This window comes from Lactuca serriola, chromosome 7 (genome assembly GCF_051521515.1).
Source record: "Lactuca serriola cultivar US96UC23 chromosome 7, Lser_US96UC23_V15, whole genome shotgun sequence".
In the NCBI taxonomy this organism is placed as follows: Eukaryota; Viridiplantae; Streptophyta; class Magnoliopsida; order Asterales; family Asteraceae; genus Lactuca; species Lactuca serriola.
Window position 1 is genome coordinate 200964628 of NC_136414.1, and position 21988 is coordinate 200986615.

Genomic DNA, 21988 nt, shown 5'->3' on the forward strand with positions numbered 1-21988 from the left:
ATGGAGTTTCAATCTGGAAGTCGCAAGCAGGTATTTGTTTTTATTCTTTGAATTTTTTTCTAATGTTTTGTCATATGCATATGTATCAACTCTTTTAATCTTTCAGGATAATGATGATCAGAATACCCTCAAGGATCTGGGCGATGTCAGTGATCCCAAGAATCATGTGAATTCTGATGTGAATGCTAAAAGAAGATGTAAATTATGCTTTGGATTATTTGGTCATGACAGCATGAACTGTCATTTTGCATTGAAGAAAACATAGAACTACAATAAATTCATCAGCATTGGACGATTTTAGATATTATTATGTTTGATTTGATTAAAGATTATGTTTTTGATGAACTAAATGGTATTATTTCAGTAAAATAATATTTGTTTGATGAAATTTACGTTTGTCTATTTTATATATTTATGTTATTACATTGTTTTTTGTTTTTCTTATATATGTTTGTTTAGAGAATTAGAATTATCCAATTATCATTCATACACAGTTATATACATCTCATTCCGACAGAATATATAAAAAAACTTCTTCAATACATTTCAGAAAATATGTTTCACGATCCATAAAATCAAAACACATAATGTCAACAATAAATTGTGTAAACAATGAGAATACAACGATTTTAACTTAAACATTTTCAAAATTCAAGTCTTTTAGTCATCCATGTTGATATAACATTCTAGTGGGATTATTTGAAAATATCACATATTAAAGACTTTTATTAGACATTTATACATATTATTCTAATAGAATAATATACAGACGATACGCTATGTAGAGTTTTATAATCCATGTTTACACATTCTAATGGAATTATGTACTAAATAAATTGTTTTGCATATTATTTTTTAAGATAAAAAAATATTGTTTAGTAATTAATATAGTAAGATATGAATATTTTTTTTATCTTTAGTATGTTTTAAAACAGAATCAAATCGGAATCATTATTTATTTATCAAATGATCCCTAGGATCAAGCCTTTTAATTTGCATAGTATCCGCGTTCATCCCTATTTCTTTTCTATGTCAGTTTATCATACTTTATTTTTTCGTATTCCATAGCTATGGGCGATGAAGTACTAGATGTCAATACTCATATTTATCAGGAACAATATTTTGCTAGTGATGATGAAGATGGAACTGAAGATTTCGATTTTCCTGATAATGATACACTAAATGATGGCGGGTTTGAAATAGGTGAAAGCAGTAATCCTAATCTAGGTAAGGTTTTGAATCTTTTGTTTAATTTCTCATTGTCTATCAGGTTTTATACTTGTTGAAACATTTTAACATTAAATTTTAATGTGTTTTCATTGATTAAACATACATAGGACACAAATCATGCAGAAGACGAAAATCATTTGGTTGATGAAGATACAGAGGTTAATATTGATTTCACTGAAGGTACTAAATTCAGTTCAGGATATTGAAATTATTACATACTATTTTAATTATGTCAGAATAATTATTTTCTTCATGTGTTTTAAACAGGACAACCACATGATACACATGATTACGTTTCACCTGGTGGCACATTGTATTGGACCCCGATTGTTTCAGACGATATCAAACCAAAAGTAACATCAAAATTTGATTCATATGACAAAGCTGTAGCAATGTATAGAAACTATGCATTAGAATCTGGCTTTGATGTTAGGCTTGGAAGAGTAAAAAAAACGAAAAATGGGATTATTACATATAGACATTTGGTATGCAATCAGGAAGGTAATCCAAATATTAGTAAAGTAGATACTCTTGACATTCAACATAATAAAACTCAAAGAAGGAAAGATTTATTTAGGAGGAATTGTAAAGCGAAAGTTGTTTTAGATATAATTCCAGGTATTCTTAAATATGTCGTGAGTGATTTTGTCGAACAACACAATCACGAGCTGTTTAGCAAGGGAAATATGTATTTATCTCGTTCAAAGAGAAAACTTGATTATTCCCAAGAAATTTTCATTCATAATATGTCAACGCAAAATATTGGTCCTGTAAAAGCACATAGACTGTACAATGCTCTTCAGGTCGGTCCTTCGGTTCGAGGTGGATTGGTTTCTGATTTCAAGAATGCTAGGAGAAATCTGAATTGTTACATAGGTGGGGGGACGCGAAATTCCTTGTTGACAAGATGAATGACAGGAAGAAAATTGTCTCATCATTTACTTTTGAGTATAAAGTCTTGAACAAAAGATTGAATGTTCTATTATGGGCTGATAAAATAGCAAAGTATAACTACAATTCGTTCGGAGACGTTGTATCACTCGATGCCACATTCAGCATGAATAAGTATTTCTATTCTTTAATACTTTTACAAATAGATTTTTTTCAGATATGTAAAGTAATATATTTTTTTAATAGGTATGATATGGTTTTTGTTCCGTTCACTGGCATTGATAACCACAAAAAATGTGTAGCATTTAGTGCTGGACTTTTAAGTAAAGAAGATGGAGTTTCTTATGAATGGTTGCTTAGAGCTCTTTTGAAAGCTTTTAGAAAACAACCTCAATTGGTTATATCTGACCAAGATCCAGCTTTGAAGAAAGCTATTGATACCGTTTTCCCATCGGCACATCATAGGTTATGTATGTGCCATATTACTAAGAAGTTGCCAAATAAGGTATGCACATAAAGACTATTATCGTTACTTTGTTTTCACGGATATATTATGATTTACCTCAATTCTAACATAATCAATTTCTTTACAAGATACTTTACTCATTCTCATTACATATACATTTATACAGATTTTATCAATTGAAGATGCAGCCACCAATCAAAATTTTCGCAAGCGTTTTCACTCTATAATTAGGAATTCTAAGCTGGAACCACATGACTTCGAAAATGTATGGCACACGATGTTAGAGGAGTTTAAAATTACAGATAACAGTTGGATGAATACCATGTATGGTTTGCGAAGATATTGGATTCCTGCATTTTTCAAGCACATTCCAATGTCTGGTCTTATGCGAACTACATCACTGTCTGAAAGTCAGAATTAGTCATTCCAAACAACTACATTAACCGGTTCTTATCTTATCATGTTTATGATGACATTTGATTCGGTCATGGAACGACAAAGACATAATCAAATTATCAATGATTTTAATACTGCCACAACTTTTCCTAAATTCATTACCCATAGTCTGAATGAACCTCATGCTTCAAAGGTATATACACGCAAGATTTTTTATCAAGTTTAGAAGGAGATATCAAGAGCAAAAGATAATTGTTTCCAAAAAATGTGATTTCTTCCAACGGTGTGGAAACAATTATCGTTTTGGAGAAAAAAAACAACATAACCATTACGCAACCAACTGATGTCGATGTTGATGAAAAAGACGAGGAATACAATTACGATTGTCTTATAAGAGATACTGAATACATGGTATATCTTTCTTTTTCACAAAAATAGTACATTTTATCCTTTGATTTTAATTTCTAAATACCTACAACTAAAAACTTATCCTTACTCATCTTACATTGTATAGGTCACACACTCAACAAAAGACGGTTCATTCAAATGTACTTGTATGCATTTTGAACATGTCGGGATCTTATACAGACACATATTCTGTGTGTTTAAGTACTATGTCATCGAACAACTTCCTGAAAAGTACATTCTAAAACGTTGGCGTAGGGATGTTATTCCAACAGAATTGCTTAGAAGACGGTTCACTAATTCTTTTGACGATTCTAATTCCGACATGACTGCTATTGATATCTTCAACATAGTTGACCGTTGTGTTTCTTTTCTTAGTCATGATGCAGCTAAATTGAATTTATACCTTGACGAGCAGAATAAGTTGAATTTTTTTTTTGTAGATGATTGTCCAAATCATGAAGTACCGACCAGAATAGAACATTTCAACAAGCTTCTAGGCGTGATAGTTCCTGATGTAGTATCTGATGTTAATGATATTCAAAATCCTTCAGATATTTGGAACAAAGGATGTGCCAGTCGTGGGAAAAGATTAAAATCTAAAAAAGAGATGATTGAAAAAGAAATCTCGAAACTGAAGAGAAAGTGTACTATATGTAAACAGATGGCTCATCATGACAAAATAAATTGTCCTTCAAAGAACGTCCAGACATAGTAGTTCCTGATGTAGTATCTGATGTTAATGATATTCAAAATCCTTCAGATATTTGGAACAAAGGATGTGCCAGTCGTGGGAAAAGATTAAAATCTAAAAAAGAGATGATTGAAAAAGAAATCTCGAAACTGAAGAGAAAGTGTACTATATGTAAACAGATGGCTCATCATGACAAAATAAATTGTCCTTCAAAGAACGTCCAGACATAGTTCTTTGTTTGTTAGTTTTTCAGTTTTATTAAAATCACATTTTCATTTTACGTTGGTCAATTCACATTCAATGTTATCATTTACGTCTTTGAATAAAGTTTTCACTTTGACTGTTAGTGACCATGCCCTTCTAATTACACATATTCATTCCAATACAATTTTATACTAACTTTTTCAGAATTACACATTTATACACACATATTTACTTTAAAAATGGATACATTATACGTAAAAGCACATTTTCCATATACATCCCATTAATAGATGATGAATTATTACAACATACTCTATTATAATCATAATTGTAAAACAATTCTATCAGCATCAAAAAATTATAAACCACAACCTAGTCACAAAGTATTCACTTTCACTATTAGTAAACATGCCCCAGTCATTAAATATACTTATGTTTATGTTTTTTTATTTCTTAAAAATAAAAATATTCCGAAATACAAATATTTAGTAAACTCATTCTTTTCATACATTTAAATATACTAAATACTAATTAAACATATTCATTCAAAAACCCTTTTATACTGATTTTTACAGAGTTACACATTTGTACACACATTTATTTTCAACAAAAAACATTTATACCAAAAGTTATATTCCCAATATAAAGCCCATCATCAGAAAATGAAATATTACAAAATATTCTAATCGAATTAAAACATAAAAACCATTCTACCAGCATAAAAAAGAATACTACCCCCATACCTAGTCATAAAACCATCCTGCATTTAATTTTTCCAAACAGCCCACCAAAGAACTAACATTCACCTAATGATACTTCTACCAGAATGGGTTATTCAAAATTAAGAACATAATCACTCATGACAACATACAATGCATCAACACAACCTTTAACCCAAAACAAACATTCCATTAGAACATATAATCTAACATATAGATACCAAATGTTCAAACCTTCTGACAGACAAAGTACTTTTCCCAAAAACACAAAAAAAAAGTTTAAACTACTGTCATGTCAGCATCTAACTTCAAAATACTAAACTACAACTTCAATTTCTTAGTGACGACCCCTCGTTTTTCTCTTTTTCTTCCTATTTTCAGCTGACTGTTGTAGAATCATTGTTTGTTCCAAAATATCCAGCTTACAAAACGCTTCAAAATCTGTAACTATCATACTCTTATACTTGTTGAAGTCAGCGGTCAACAGTCTTGCCATGTATTTCATTCTTAACTCAAGTATAGCAGTCACTCCCAACTGATGGGTTTTAGCCATAAGAACATCCTATGTGCTCATACAAACCCTAATGCTTGGATCTAGGTTTCTCTATTGTACATACAATTCATCCGAGACTATAAACCCTAGATCTAACATATGATAATCAATATAACATATAAATTAGGGTTTAGATCATACCTTGATTGTTGTGTAGCAATAACAATCTCAAATCCTTCTTGTAATGACTTTAGAAAGCTTAGAGTCACAAATGTCACTCCTCTAATGGTTCACAAACACCAAGAGCAAGAGGATGAAGAAGAGAAGAGAGAGGAGGCTGCCCAAAACGTGTGGAAACCCTAATCAACAAGTTCTCCACATTTTTGAGCCATAAAGGTCCTTTAAGTGAGGCTATTAGGGTTATCTAACAAGGAAACCCTAATTTGGATGCTTAAGCCCTAAGCAACCCATGGACTCCTTCATTAACAAGCCTTGGACGATTTCTAATGGGTTTCCCCATAGAATTCGTCCAACCTTATGTTATAAGATAATCCATGGCCCAATTGCAATTATCTTATAATTACAATTCCAGTCCCTTAAGTTTAATTAATCTCTTTTAGTCACAAACTTAATTCTTATTAATTCTTGACTAATATTAATTAAATAATATGATTTCTCCTTTAATATATTATTCTCATAATATATTAATAAATCATAATTAATCCTTTCTCTCCATAATTCATCCTATCAAGTTGCTTTGGTAAAGGCAACCCAAAAGGACCATGCACCATCGGGTCAAGTACATACCAAAATAGTTATGGACTTAGACCCTAATCCAACACCAACGCCCTTCAGTTTCACCCATGTAACTTTCCATATGCCTCATTAGGTAGATTCCACAATCTGTTCCAGCCTGTTCTACCTGCCAAGATATGTCTATCACCCGCCCCGCCTTAAAACTTAAGGCTTTTGCCATTGGATAATGTTGTGATGTTAAGTAGTTGCAGAATAGTTTTTTCTGTCATTGAATACAACAAATACATCAAATGTAGTTCATAACATTTTTTTATAATGAAAACAGAATGCTTAAAATATTATTCAGTATCTTACCACCAAATTTGGTATCATTCCATATTTCCTATCTAAGGTTCCTATTCTCTTAACATGATCCACTGTGTAGTATGAACTTGATCTCAGATCAAAGATCAGTAGGTAATACTTTGCATCATCAACTATTGGGAAGAAAACCTTGTACACAGTAAAAAACAAAGTTAATTTAACATTAAGTGATGCAACAATTAATACACACACACACACAATATACGTACAAGTGCAACATCTCTGAAACTTGGCTTCACATCAAATTTCTTAATGTAGATTTGCAACAGAGTAGCAAAAAGCCTACATTTCAGATCTTCCGTTTTTAATTCTTTCAGAATCTCTTCTGCCTGTAACCATCCACATCATCACAAAATTTTTATTATAAAAAAATTAAACTACAATTTAAACATACTTTACAAAAAAATTCCATACCACAATAGTTGTATCGAAGAAAAATCTTGACAGCGATGATTCATCCTTGTAGTTCTCCATTTTATTTAAAAACCCAGCCCAACAGTCAATTACTCTAGAATGTAGAAACATTCCTTGATTAAATTGAAATGCAAAACCCTGGTGCAACACATGACCTGTTCCAATGTTCCAAATCTCATCCATATACCATAAATTACATATAAAATCAATGTTAAAAAAATTACGTTTTTTATTCTAAAAAAAATTAAACAAGTCATATATACTTACCCATCATCTCTATTAGATGCAAAAATTGAATTGCAAATTCCTGATTCATCCTTACTCGGTTTATCCCCAACCTTAACAATTCTTTCAATATACGGGGAATGGAATATCTTTGCCTTTTAAGGGATACGTTTTTCCCTTACTTCAATGTCAGCATCTTCTGCAGCATTCTCAACCTGTTCTCCTAAATTTATTCCAACCATATCTTCCCCCCTCAATCTTGATATTAGCTTTTTCCTTCTATACACTTGTAACTCAGTTTCTTCCAACATCTAAATCATTTCATCATTCACTCCCGGAAGTCGATGAAACTGGCTCATTGTTAAATCATTGTTGTTAACAGGGGTATTATAACTTACATCTTTCTCTATATTAACTTCACTAATTACCAATCCTCTAACAGGTGAAGTATTATCTCCATTGCCATCGACCATATCATTCCTATTCACCTCATTATACCCATATGAATCATTCACCTTTGTGTTGTTTGTGCCTTCATGATTTCCTCTAAAAAGCTCATTAATCTTTTCCAACCACTTTTTCAACAACACACTATCAGGGAACTTTTCCAATCCATCCTTCAACGCAACCTCCATAGTACTTTTTTCTGTTAGAATTAACCCATAACTATGCTCTAAAACAGCAGCATACGCCTACAATACATATTATTACTTTTTAATTACACTACAAGAATATTTCAACAATTTTACTATCAGAATATTCACATATATTCTATCAGAATGTATGATCAAATTTAAAGTATAATAATCACAAACTAAATATTTATGCAACACAAAAATATAATTTTACCTCTTCATCTCCAAAATCCCTCCTAAAACTAACCAACTGTTGATCTTCACCCCCTGTTTCAACATTAATATCGACATCGTCATGCTCATCGTGAAACAACCTTCCGAACCCTCCCAAGCTGATTTCGTATCGTTGAATCTCTAATAAATTGGCACTAGTTATATGCCCAATAAAACGTACCCTTTTGTCTAACTTCATAGAATACTTCATGTTGTACACATACACTAACTATAAAAAAAAATTAAAACAAACATTAACTAAATAAACATATAAATAAAACATTAATAACCAATCTATAATATCATATAAGACCATTGAACACTTACTAGAAGGAGTGTAATAGGCCCAGTGTAGTAGCTTGATTTGTCATCTCTTTTCCATAGATTCTTCCTTGATCCCAAACAGTCGAGCATATACTTACACCAATTTAACTTTGAAAAGCCTTGTACCAACACCAACTTCCTTACCACTTTTACTTGATTTGTTCCCATCAACATTGACTCTATGAAGTTGTTGATGAAAGAGTTAAAAAATTTAGCCTAAACATCAAACTATCTTTTGATGTGGCCTGGATTCTCCTTAGATACTCCTCACCATTGAACTTATCACCAGTATATTGTCCCCTCCATTCTTCCAGAATTTCATTCCCCTTTTCACACAATGGCAACTCATTGAAGTCTTCTCCACCAATTGGCAACCCCATCATATCATGTATTGTTTGCTCTGTGATCTCAATAACAGAGTTTTGTAGGATAAGTCTTCTACTGTCAGCATCATAAACATCTAAAAGGTAGTAGCATAGTTGGCCAGGATAACTTGTTATATTCACTTTCAGAATTGACCCAAAACCCATCCTTAATATTGCTTGTTTTTGTTCCGGTGACATGCCCCTAACAGCTGCAGTGATGTTATCACATTTCATTCTGGTTGACAGATTTCTTAATCTAGGTGGGTATTCCTTAGTTGTTTTTCTAACATGATCTTCTTTTTCCTCTTTCACAAATTCATCAATTCCCTTATTCTTTATATTCTTTAGAATTGGAACTCTCTCATGTGTTCTCTTTGATCTTATTTCCCTTTCAAAAAGTAGTACATTTAGAGGTTTAGGACTTTTCTTTTCTGCAACTGGTTTATCAAGTTTTTTCTTTGATCTTCTTTCTCGTTTTATGTGTTGTTCTTCTTCTTGTACTTGTTCATCTATAATACATAACAAATATAAGAATGTATAGTAACATGTATTAAGTGATGACATAAAACACAATACTAGCACTTATTATTATTCCATCAGAATATAACACAAACTACCAAATTATCATGCCTTCTATTCAGATTCTTAATTTATTCTTCTAGAATAAATCACCACCATAATACAACAAGCACATTTTTGTATTCCACTCCTACATTCTGAACATTGAAATACATATACTCATACATATATTCATGTTCTATTAGAATATATTACATATGCACTTTATCAATAAACAAAAAACTATATATTTACTATTATTAGAGTTTCAGTAACCAAGTACACACATCATATACACATTATAGAAACTATACCAGTAGAAAAAAAAATTAAGAAAACAAATTCCACTAGAATCTCAGACATTACAACTTAAAGAATCAAATCAACAATACAGTTCTATACTTACACCCATATGATACCATACATTCTACTAGAATAATAATAATTGCTAATATTCTACACACCGAACACATAACATTGAATTCATGTATTCTATACATTTTACAATTGAGATTGAAATAGATGTATTTATATACATATGCATATACTAGTAGAATATACTACATATTCAATATATCAATCAACAAAACAAACTTTAAATTTACCATTATTAGAATTTTAATGACCACACTATACACATAGTATACACATTAAAGAAACTAGAACAGTAGAAAAACAAAATTAAAAAGACATATTCCACCAGAATTTTTAGTAATTACAACTCCAAATATATAATTAACAATCCATTAATATACTTACAATCAGATGATGATTAATATTCTAATAGAATTTTTCCACAAACTTCAATTCTATTAGAATTTAAAATCATGTTTCCACACCTTTCTACGAAATCCATGATTAATTCTAATAGATTAAAAAACATTTTCACGTTCACATAAATACACCATTCTAACTGAACAAAACCATCAAACTACTTATTAAGAAATTACATAATAATCACAAATTCATTTTGAAAACGCTAATCATACCTACAAAAACGTCTCTGAATATACTTGTAACAGTTTACTACATTCTAAAAAAACACAAAACAAACACATAAAACAAGAAATTCTTACCTTCTGCTTCGGCAACGAAATCATCGACATCATCTTCAAGATTTAATGGCGTCTCCATTGTGTTCTTGAACTTGGACTTGAAGGAATTCGATTGTGTACTCCTCATTCTACGAGAATCAAGTTTACAGAAACGCTAAAATGCCAACTCCGTCTTCTAGGGTTCACTGTCGATATTTATATCTAAACTCTTTGACGAATCTTCCGTTTCTAAAGAACGATTACACAAAATCTGAATATGCTTTAAACTCCGAAAGGTTTGGGTGTTTGATTTTGATTCTATGCAAAATGTTTGGGATCATCTGTGACATCCCCATTTTCACGGCCAGAAAAGACCGATTTTGTTTATGCTTTATAAAAATCAGAGTACTTCTTTTCATAAAAATGTTGCGGAATTTGTTCCCAGAAAACACGATAAATACGTTATCAAAACATTTTCGAAGAAACGTATTTTATTCATTTTAAAACGTTTGGGATGTCATCGTTAATACATAAACATAAGCATAAACAGAACTTACTAGTGATCTACATCTCTTTAATCTCTCAGTGTAATGTCATTTCATATCGACACCTGTGATATAAATAAACTGAGTGGGTCAGGTTGGGAAACCTGGTGAGTACATAGGGTTTTCAACTCACAATAATATAATTATTATGTTCAAACAATCAAACAATCAACCCAATTATCCAAACCCATTATCTTCTTTACTCTTAAGGATCTACCCTAAGAATCAACCATTCCTCGTTCATACATTCCTAAGGATCATCCTAAGGAATCGGCACTAAGTCCATCGTCACCAGGGTTTAGGCACTAAGTCTGCATAGTCGCCGAAATTTTTACATCAGACACTAAGTTTGCATAGTCGCCAGGGTGTTGGCACCAAGTCTGCAAGATCACCAGGGTTTAGGCATCAAGTCTGCATGATCGCCAAGGTTTAGAGTACACCGAGTGAACACATCGTTCACAACACTTACAGGTTGCGAGCCTGCTAGTGTTCCACGGGACTGTTTAGAATAGTCTGTGGTTGTCATCCATACTCCGCTGAATGACGGGGCCATCGTTTGGGAAAAGGCTTCTCACATCGTTCACCTCTCACCCTCGCCTCGTGGTCTATAACACCTTTCAACTCATCGTCCAACTCATATTCCATCTATTATATCTACCCATGTTTTATCCCAACATTTTCGTAGATGTAAAATACATATACAGTTTAAATCGTTTAAAACGTGTATAAAATCGTTCAACTAGCATAGACAACAAGTACTCAGATAATATGTACACATAACACATAATTTATATAGAATACTTCATATCTATGTGTAAGATGAAAGAGACCATGCACTCACTTGAAAGGTGGTGACTCAGCACTCGGACAGCGCTTCGATACTCTCAAAACAATTTCCTTTGATAAAACCTAGTATCAATACCACTAGGGTTTAGTCTAACGATAACCGCGACAAATTAATAGTTTGACTATTATTATTATTATTATTATTATTATTATTATTATTATCATTATTATTAAATAAGCGTTAAATAACACTCAATATAACTCATAATAATAGCCCAAATAATTATTTTAAGGACCTAATAACATTACTATAATTATTTGGAAGCTATATTAAAAATTGCGTAAGCGTAGCTCACTTACAACGGATTTTAAAGAAAACCGGGCTTTGCTCGGAGCAGCGTTTCCGAAACCGAAAGACCCTTTTTCTTGGGATTCTGGGAGCCTCGGGGCTTCTTTAGGGTGCTAGGGGACCACTTAGGCTTAGGGGAGGGTTAAAACCCTTAGAGAGAGAAAGAAACTAGAGAGAGAATGAGAAATGGTGTGAAAAATGCGAAGACCCTCGCCCCTTTTTATACCCTGCGAGGCCTCGGACTACGTTGGGCGTAATCCTTGGCTACGCGGGACGTAACTTCGGATAGGAGCTCCAGCTGTCTCACACGTGGCTTGCACTCGTCGGATGGATAAGAACCGGAGTATGCTGCGTGTACTTGACCTCGGACGCTGGGCGTAGAGAAGCGAGGCGTGTCCGAATCCGAAGCGTTCACTGATCAACGATGGACGACCCACAACGCGCCACGTCATCAAGTCCTTATCAGCCTTCGCAAATTCGATCATAAACTTTAAAAATTCGTAACTTTTGCGTACAAGCTCCGTTTTTAACGTTCTTTATATCACGCGAAGGAGGGAACGTACTCTACAACTTTCCTTTAAACTCCGTCGGCTAATTTTGACTCGATTTTAAATTTTATATTATTAACAGGCCGGGATAGGATTTGGTCCGTTAAATCCTCATAACTTCTTCATACGAAGTCCGTTTTCACCCATCTTTTTCTTGTTACGCTACTCTTAACGAGATATTCGATTCTCATTTAGGTCGTGTTGGCTAAAAATCACTCGATCTAATATTCGAATTTCGGGCTGTACACCGCTAATCCGAAACTTCGAAAAATCATAATTTCTTCATACGAAGTCAGATTTGGGCATTCTTTTTATCGATGTTCTTAGTTTAACATACTCTAAAATTTTTGTTTATATCGCTAAGGCTAAAGCTCGCTTTATTGTAAATTCACTATTTACGCTTCCCGGTGCCGTGCTGGTTCCGTCGCGAAACTTCGACGGGTCATAGCTTCTTCGTTATAACTCGGATTTCGGCGTTCTTTATATGTACGGAAACCTTGAGACATATTCTAAAACTTGGTTAAGACTATTTATTATAAATAATCTTTTGCTGAAAAGTCGTTTTCGACACTTATTGCCTCAAAATTGACTAGCCCGGATCCGCGGGCGTTACATCATCGGTGGAATCCGTTCCATAAATAATACGGTTTCCTAATAAACTGTCGATGCTAAATACCATTTTACCCTTCCGTGCCCACTCATTTAATGAAACCCCCTTAAAATGTTTTTTTTTCCCATTTAATTTTAAAAGAAAACCACTTTCTTAATTTACCACAAATGATTGGCCTAGAATGCATAACACAAGCACACAATACTTAGCAAAAACATTATAACCTATATATATATATATATATATATATATATATATATATATATATATATATATATAGGAAGGATCATTTGAGAACTCATAGTTTTTCGAGAACCCGAGAACTAAACAAGAGTCGTTAGATTAAAATAATAAAAGGCTAAGATGCATTGTGGCAGTTTTGTAAATACTGGGTAAAAAGAAGACACGGGGGCATCTAATTAAAAGGAACCAGGGGCATTTCAGGGATAACATCAACCCACCCTCTTTCTCTTTTTATCTCTCCCCCTTCATCTCGCATTTCTCTCCAGATCGATTGTAGAATTCGATTTGAAACGCTACAACCATCGATAGTTTATCTGCTGCCACCAGTCTCCTCTACGATTACACCTACAATCGTTCATGACAATAATGAAATCGATTTATGTAAGGCCCCGAACCTAGCAGGTATATTTCGAAACCCGCCTTCTTTTGATTAGTGTCTTCTATAGCCCTCGGTGAAGTTATATTGAGTCTCGGGGAGTTTGGGGGCTAAAGTTGAAACTTTGGGCCAAAGAGGGGTACGCTAAACGTACATAATAGTACGCTGGGTGTACTAGGCGCGCCCTAGTACGCTGGGCTTAAGATTATGTACGCTGGGCGTACTCGCGTCAGCTAAAAACCCTAATGTTTGGGGTAGGGACTATATAAACACCCTTATGGCTCATTCTTTACCCTCACCTCAGCCTCCATACCTCAAAAAACGCCCCAAAACCGTAGTTTGTGTGTGAAGAGTGAGTTAGTGTGCATCTTGAGTTTTGGAGAGTGGAGTTATTGCACCAAGAAGCTAGAGGAGGAAAGCAAGGCCTTGGATCTGAAGTTGGGTTACACCATTAGAGCTCCAGAATGTAAAAAGATTGAACCTTTATGCTTATTTACCTTAGATCTAGACATTTTAGCTTTATGAAGGTCTTTTGGTCCCTAGATTTCCCAAGTTGATGCATGTGAAGTTATAGACGAAATAAGTTGTCCTTTCAGACGTTTTGAGAGGCCTTAAGTGATAAAATCGGTTCTTTTTAGCTAAAATTGATCCATGCATGTGATAAGAAGGTCTTAATGGATTAAGACTATAAGTTAAGGACTTTTTGGATGTCCAAAGTGATAAAGTCCGAAACTTTATGATTCTTTGGCATATTTGGTCGATGGATCTGGAATATGGGTTCAAGAGCTCAACCCATTAAGCACTTATCAAGACCTTGGTAAATCACCGTGTACACCCTGCATAAGATCTGTACACCCAACATACGTGGTTAACGGTCCTGATGTTGGTCAACGAAGAGCTACGCTACGCCCAGCGTAACTGGGAGGTACGCCCCGCGTACGCTCCCTGTTGGACTTTTGGCTTGTGGGCTTTATGATTTGGGCCGGTTATGGGTCAATTGGGCCCAATTTAATAAATTGGGCCAATAATAGATTTGGACAATTTGGGTCTAGTTGATGAATTCATATTCTTTATCTCTCAATCGAGGGTGTCGGGCGTAGCAGTTGAAGACTCTCAGTTCAGTTCTACACTATTGCTAGGTGAGTTCTCCTCACTATACCAATAGGGTCTACGACACTAGGTCGGTCCCTTGGGATTTTATCCCGGAGTTAGTATGTGTTCCATATTCATGATCGGTTAGATTGGTACCTTGATGGATAGAATGGTGTTGTGTTTAGCAGTTAGTATGATTTGTGCTTATTGTATGATTATGTGCTATTTATATGTTGACATACATGGATGGGTTGGGTTGAGGTGGTGTCCTGCTTTGTGCGGTTGAGGACAACATACTTGGAGCTGTACGGATAGGCTGTAGGCCCGTAGGAGGCTGTCCAGTCATGCCGAAGGCTCGGGAGCGGTCCGGATAGGCTGTAGGCCTGTAGGAGGCAGTCCAGTCATGCTGAAGGCTCATTATGCATGTTGTGAGTTATTATTTATTATTGGATGCTAGAGGTTGGTATTTTGGGGGTAACTCACTAAGCCTTTGAGCTTACATTCTATCGTTTATTGTTTCAGGGACATCAGTTGACCATGGCAAGGCGAAGGCGTGACGTACACATCCTCGTTTTTATGATTTCGGATTTCTGGGAACTCTGATATGAAAACATTTTGAAAGCAATTAGAACTTGTTAATGTTTGAATAAATTTTATTTGTGTAAAAATGGTTTTTGGAAAGTTTAAATTTCTTCGAAAATTTTTAGGTTGTTACAAGTTGGTATCAGAGCCTTGGTTTGAGTGAATTGGAGGAACATACGTGTAAATCCAGTCTCAAATCAAGGAGAATATTTTTAAAAAAATGATTTTCGAAATAAAAATTTAATTTAAACGAAGGGGATGAGGTGTGTACCGTCAGCCGGAGCCAGTAAGTAGACCCCAAAATACCATATTGTTATTTGATGATATGATGTGTTAGAACCGCATGCTACATATAGGCTAGGGATCTTCAGGAATGGCATGATAGAATTGCCTGATTATATGATGCCTGCTAGCCTAGGGTTTTCCTTATATGAAATTGACATCATTATTGTAGTTGCCCAGTGTATGCATCACGACCGTACATAATTAAGATCTTATAGCCTGAGAATGTTTGATTTGGCCTTATGTTCTGTTCTTGTTTGATTGGGAGCTTAGGGTAGGATTGGATATTCGGAAGTCTATGGGGTCCAACGTTATGTATGGTTAGCATACACTAGTGCTGCAGGGTTGGTGGAAGTTTCATGGGTGGGTTGTATGAGGCCGGGAGGCCAGTTATGAGATATTTAGCCTTCTTTTAAGAGTGAGGATCGAGCGTTTGCCAGATTATGTATTCAGTTAGGGTGTTTTGGTGATACTTGAGACAAATATGGGTAGGTGTGGAAGGTAGTATGGGCCCGTACTACTGAAAGCACAGAACCCATACGCATAGCAAGGAAGTCACAGCCCATAGGGTTGGTTGGGAGTTGGTTCCCTGTTAGCATATGGGTTATTCGAGATCTTTCTGATATATTTATTGGTATGTTTTTAGTATGGTGATGACGAGGCGCTTTGGAGCCACATACGGATCGGGATCAGGGACAGGAGTTGATGGGAAGGGGGAACCAGTACCGCCCGAGGTTGCTGTTCAGATGGGGACGGATGAGTTGGATGCCAGGATTCGGGAGATCCTGCATGATGAGGTTGCCACTCTGTTTCGGGCACAGTTACCAAAGATTTTCGGGTCTATTAAGACCGCCATGGAGGAGTACTTTGAAGAGCGTTATGCGGCTTTGGATGAGACGGCCGCTGCTGCTGCAGCTACATCGGCTGTAACAGCAGCGGGAGGAGGAGCTGTTCGAGCCTTTCAGTATCGGGACTTCGACAATAAGAAGCCCCCGACTTTTGATGGGATTCAGGATCTGACTATTGCTATTAGATGGTTATCCAACGTGGAGGGATGTTTCTTCACGTGTTCGTGCCCTGATAATCAGAGGGTGCGGTGTGCTCTGAACCTATTGCGGTCCGGGGCAAAGGATTGGTGGAGATTGGTTATTGGATCATACACTAAGAAGCAGCGAGATGCGATTTCTTGGGATCAGTTCAGAGACATATTCGGTACCCGTTATGTTCCGCGGGTGGAGAGGGAGAGACTGGCGCAGGAGTTTTTAGACCTGCGACAAGACAAGTAGTCGGTGGCAGAGATTACGAGACTGTTTACTGAGAGGGCGATGTTTTTCCCGGAGTTCGCGTCTGAACAGGCGCATATGACTCGCTATCTGGGTATGCTCAAGACGAATATCATACAGTTTGTCGCGACGCAGAGGTGTAGTACGTTATTGGAGCTCCAGGAGGCTGCGAGGAGGCGCGAGCTGGAGATTGAGTTGCAGTTACGTGAGGCGAGGCAGGCCCCAGGTTAGGCGCAGCCGGCGCCGAAGTGGTTCAAGGCCGCAGATTCTAGGTCGGGAGGGCAGCAGGCCCGCACTTGCGGGAAGTGCGGGAAGGTTCATTCGAGAGTATGTAGACTGGGTACTGGATGCCACAAATGTGGCAAGGAGGGACATTACGCACTGGAATGCCACCAACACCCCTTACTCCTGATATGAGGATTTACTATCATTGTGATCAGGTGGGTCATGTGAAGACCCACTGTCCGCAGTTAGCCGCCAGACCAGTGCAGGCTCCAGCGCCGGCTACTTTGAGGATCACGGATGGGAAGCAGGGTGGTCTAGAGCCTCCGAAGGCTCGGGGATACGCTTTTCAGCTCACTGCCGAGGAGGCCAGAGCAGCACCAGATGTGGTGGCTGGTATGTTTCTATACTCTTTTTTGCTATATATATATATATATATATATATATGATTGTTTATTCTAAATTATTGTGGGTACCTGTATTAAGTACGTTTTTAGTGAATTCCTTACCTGCCTTGGTATTGTTTGACTCGGGTGCGAGTCGGTCGTTCGTTTCCCTGACTCTCGGTAGCAGACTCGATCTGCCCTTAGAAGAGCTCGAGTGTTCGTTATTAGTCTCTATTGCCAGTGAGCTTGGGGTTTTTGTTTCTTCAGTTTATCGGGATTTCACTTTGGAGATATTTGGGATACCTTTCGATTGACCTGATTCCTATCCCCATGAGGGATGTCTGCGTGATTGTGGGGATGGATTTGTTGAGTCGGTTTAGTGCCATGATTGACTACGAAGGTCAGCGGGTTACAGTTCGAACCCCAAGTGGGGGAGAACTGGTGGTTTATGGAGAAGGCACCAGATCGGGTTTCGGGTTTTGTTCAGCTGCAAGGGCTCGACAGTATATTCAGCACAGGTGTGCGGGTTATCTTGCATACATGGAGGATATGCGGGTCGATAGCCCCTCTCCAGTTTCAGATGTCCCAGTATTCAGGGAGTTCGCCGACGTCTTTCCGGAGGAGTTACCCGGAATACCTCTGGAGAGACAAGTTGAGTTTAGGATCGACCTAGTGCCGGGTGCGTCCCCTGTGGCTAAGGCTCCGTACCGACTGGCACCACCAGAGATGCAGGAGCTGTCGTCACAGCTGCAGGAGCTGCTAGGGAAGCAGTTCATTCGTCCGAGCAGTTCTCCATGGGGAGCACCGGTACTCTTCTTAAGGAAGAAGGATGGATCTCATCGGATGTGCATAGACTATAGGGAGTTGAACAAGTTAATGGTGAAGAACCGTTACCCAATCCAAGGATAGACGACCTGTATGATCAGTTGCAAGGGGTATCTTGGTTTTCCAAGATTGATTTGAGGTCCGGGTACCACCAGGTCATAGTAAGGGAGGAGGACGTGGAGAAGACGGCGTTCAGAACTAGGTACGGGAATTACGAGTTTGTGGTGATGCCATTTGGGCTCACCAATGCGCCGACAATTTTCATGGACCTGATGAATCGGGTTTGTAGACTGATGCTTGATCGCTCGGTCATAGTGTTTATTGACGATATCTTGGTATATTCCAAGACCCGGGAGCAACACGAGGAGCATCTACGAGAGTTATTGGGGGTTCTGAGGAGGGAACGACTTTATGCTAAGTTCTCGAAGTGCGAGTTTTGGTTACGAGAGGTTCAGTTCCTAGGGCACCTCGTTAACCAGGATGGGATTTTGGTCGATCCGGCCAAGATCGAGGCCGTTATGCGGTGGGAGGTCCCGAGGTCCCCCTCCGACATCAGGAGCTTTTTGGGTTTGGCAGGGTACTACCGGAGATTTATTCAGGATTTCTCTAAGATTGTAGTACCCCTCACTCGTCTGACGAGGAAGGGGGTGGATTTTTAGTGGGGCCCTGAACAGCAAAGGGCATTTGAGACTCTCGGGCAACGGTTGTGTGAAGCTCCAGTCTTGATCCTCCCTGAAGGGGTGGAGGATTTTGTGGTGTACTGTGATGCATCCATCACAGGTTTGGGAGCAGTTCTCATGCAGAGGGGTAGGGTTATCGCCTACGCATCGCGGAAGCTGAAGTCGCATGAGTCGAGATACCCCACACATGACCTGGAATTGGGAGCGGTGGTGTTCGCTCTCAAGATTTGCAGACACTACCTCTATGGGGTCCGCTGTACCATCTACACGGACCACAAGAGCTTGAGATATATTATGGATCAGCTGAACCTGAATATGCGGCAGCGCAGGTGGCTGGATGTAGTCAAGGATTACGACAGTGAGATCCTTTACCATCCTGGTAAAGCGAATGTGGTTGCAGACGCCTTAAGCCGCAAGGCGGTCAGACCATCTGTCCCAGTATCATGCATGAGGATATCAGTGGATTCCACAATCGTGAGCTTGCTCCAAGGAGCACAGTCGAAGGGTATGCGTAGAGAGAACTGGAAACTAGAGAGGATAAAGAGTGAAAACGCCCGGTTTGAGCAGGATAGCCAGGGATTGATTACCCGTTATGGTCGGGTCTGGGTTCCGATGACTGGTGGAGTCAGACAGAATATATTGGAGGAGGCTCATTAGTCTCGTTTGTCCATTCACCCGGGGGCAACCAAGATGTACCGGGATTTATGTTTGAGCTATTGGTGGTCGTGCATGAAGCGAGAAATCGTTGAGTACGTAGAAAGATGCCTGACCTGTAGGATGGTCAAGGCTGAGCATCAGAGGCCCCACGGGAAGTTGCAGCTCCTTAAGGTTCCTATGTGGAAATGGGAGCAGATCGCGATGGATTTCATCACCAAGCTGCTGAGGATGGCAACGGGTTTCGACACTATATGGGTCATTGTAGACCGATTGACCAAGAGTGATCACTTTCTCGCCATTCGGGAGGGATCCTCAGCTGAGAAGTTAGCTGAGATATACGTCCGCGAGATTGTTGGGCGGCATGGAGTTTCGGTCTCTATTGTCTCGGACCATGATGTTCGCTTCACCTCTCGATTTTGGCAGAAGTTCCATGAGGAACTGGGCACACGACTGCACCTCAGTACATCTTATCATCCGCAGACAGGTGACCAGAGTGAGCGGACCATACAGACACTTGAGGACATGCTGAGGGCATGTGTTATCGATTTTGGTGGGAGCTGGGACTCCTATCTACCTCTCGCGGAATTCTCATACAATAACAACTTTCATTCCAGTATAGGTGCCCCGCCTTATGAGCTCTTGTATGGAAGGAGATGTTGCACCCCGGTCTGTTGGGGTGAAGTGGGTCATAAGGTCATGGGTCGGACCGAGGTAGTTCTGCAAACTACCGAGAGGATTCAGCAGATCAGACAGAGACTTCAGACTGCTCAGAGTCGGAAAAAGAGTTATGCTGACCGACGCCGATCGGAGTTGGAGTTCCAGGTCGGAGACATGGTACTCCTGAAGGTCTCACCCTGGAAGGGTGTGATCCGTTTCAGGAAGAGGGGAAAACTGGGTCCCCATTTTATTGGACCCTTTCGAGTGATAGCCAGAGTTGGCAACGTAGCCTACAGACTGGATCTTCCAGAAGAGCTCAGTCAGATACACAACACTTTTCACGTTTCCCAATTGCGGAAGTGCATTTTAGATGAGGATGCAGTGGTATCTCTGGATGATGTTCAGGTTGACGAGCACCTAAACTACGTGGAGCAGCCTGTGGCTATTTTGGAAAGGAAAATAAAAATTTTGCGTAGCAAGGAAATACCGCTGGTCAAGGTGCAGTGGCGGCATCGTAAGGGATCCGAGTGGACTTGGGAGCCAGAGTCCGAAATGAGGGAGAACTACCCAGATCTTTTCGCAGCATCCGACTTCGGGGACGAAGTCTAGATCAAGTGGGGAAGAGTTGTAACGCCCCGAACCTAGCAGGTATATTTCAAAACCCGCCTTCTTTTGATTAGTGTCTTTTATAGCCCTTGGTGAAGTTATATTGAGTCTCGGGGAGTTTGGGGGCTAAATTTGAAACTTTGGGCCAAAGAGGGGTACACTAAACGTACATAATAGTACGTTGGGTGTAATAGGCATGCCCTAGTACGCTGGGCATAAGCTTATGTACGCTGGGCGTACTCGCGTCAGCTAAAAACCCTAATGTTTGGGATAGGGACCATATAAACACCCTTATGGCTCATTCTTTACCCTCACCTCAGCCTCTATACCTCAAAGAACGTCCCAAAACCCTAGTTTGTGTGTGAAGAGTGAGTTAGTGTGCATCTTGAGCTTTGGAGAGTGGAGTTATTGCACCAAGAAGCTAGAGGAGGAAAGCAAGGCCTTGGATCTGAAGTTGGGTTACACCATTAGAGCTCTAGAAGGTAAAAAGATTGAACCTTTATGCTTATTTACCTTAGATCTAGACATTTTAGCTTTATGAAGGTCGTTTGGTCCCTAGATTTCCTAAGTTGATGCATGTGAAGTTATAGACGAAATAAGTTGTCCTTTCAGACGTTTTGAGAGGCCTTAAGTGATGAAAATCGGTTCTTTTTAGCTAAACTTGATCCATGCATGTGATAAGAAGGTCTTAATGGATTAAGACTATGAGTTAAGGACTTTTTGGACGTCCAAAGTGATAAAGTTCGAAACTTTATGATTCTATGGCATATTTGGTCGATGGATCTGGAATATGGGTTCAAGAGCTCAACCCATTAAGCACTTATCAAGACCTTGGTAAATCCCTGTGTACGCCTCGCGTAAGATCTGTACGCCC

General features: G+C 38.1%; 1 protein-coding gene across 1 annotated transcript; it reads left to right on the forward strand.

Moving 5' to 3' along the window:
* LOC145064705 (uncharacterized) lies at positions 1-4103 on the forward strand. The gene is made up of 10 exons (XM_079012102.1): positions 1-30; positions 107-197; positions 1069-1232; positions 1338-1410; positions 1498-1673; positions 1728-2017; positions 2107-2295; positions 2368-2626; positions 2754-2852; positions 3498-4103. Exons 1-10 carry the CDS (start codon positions 1-3, stop codon positions 4101-4103), a joined length of 1977 nt encoding a protein of 658 aa, XP_078868228.1.
* Positions 4104-21988: the final 17885 nt, after the last annotated feature.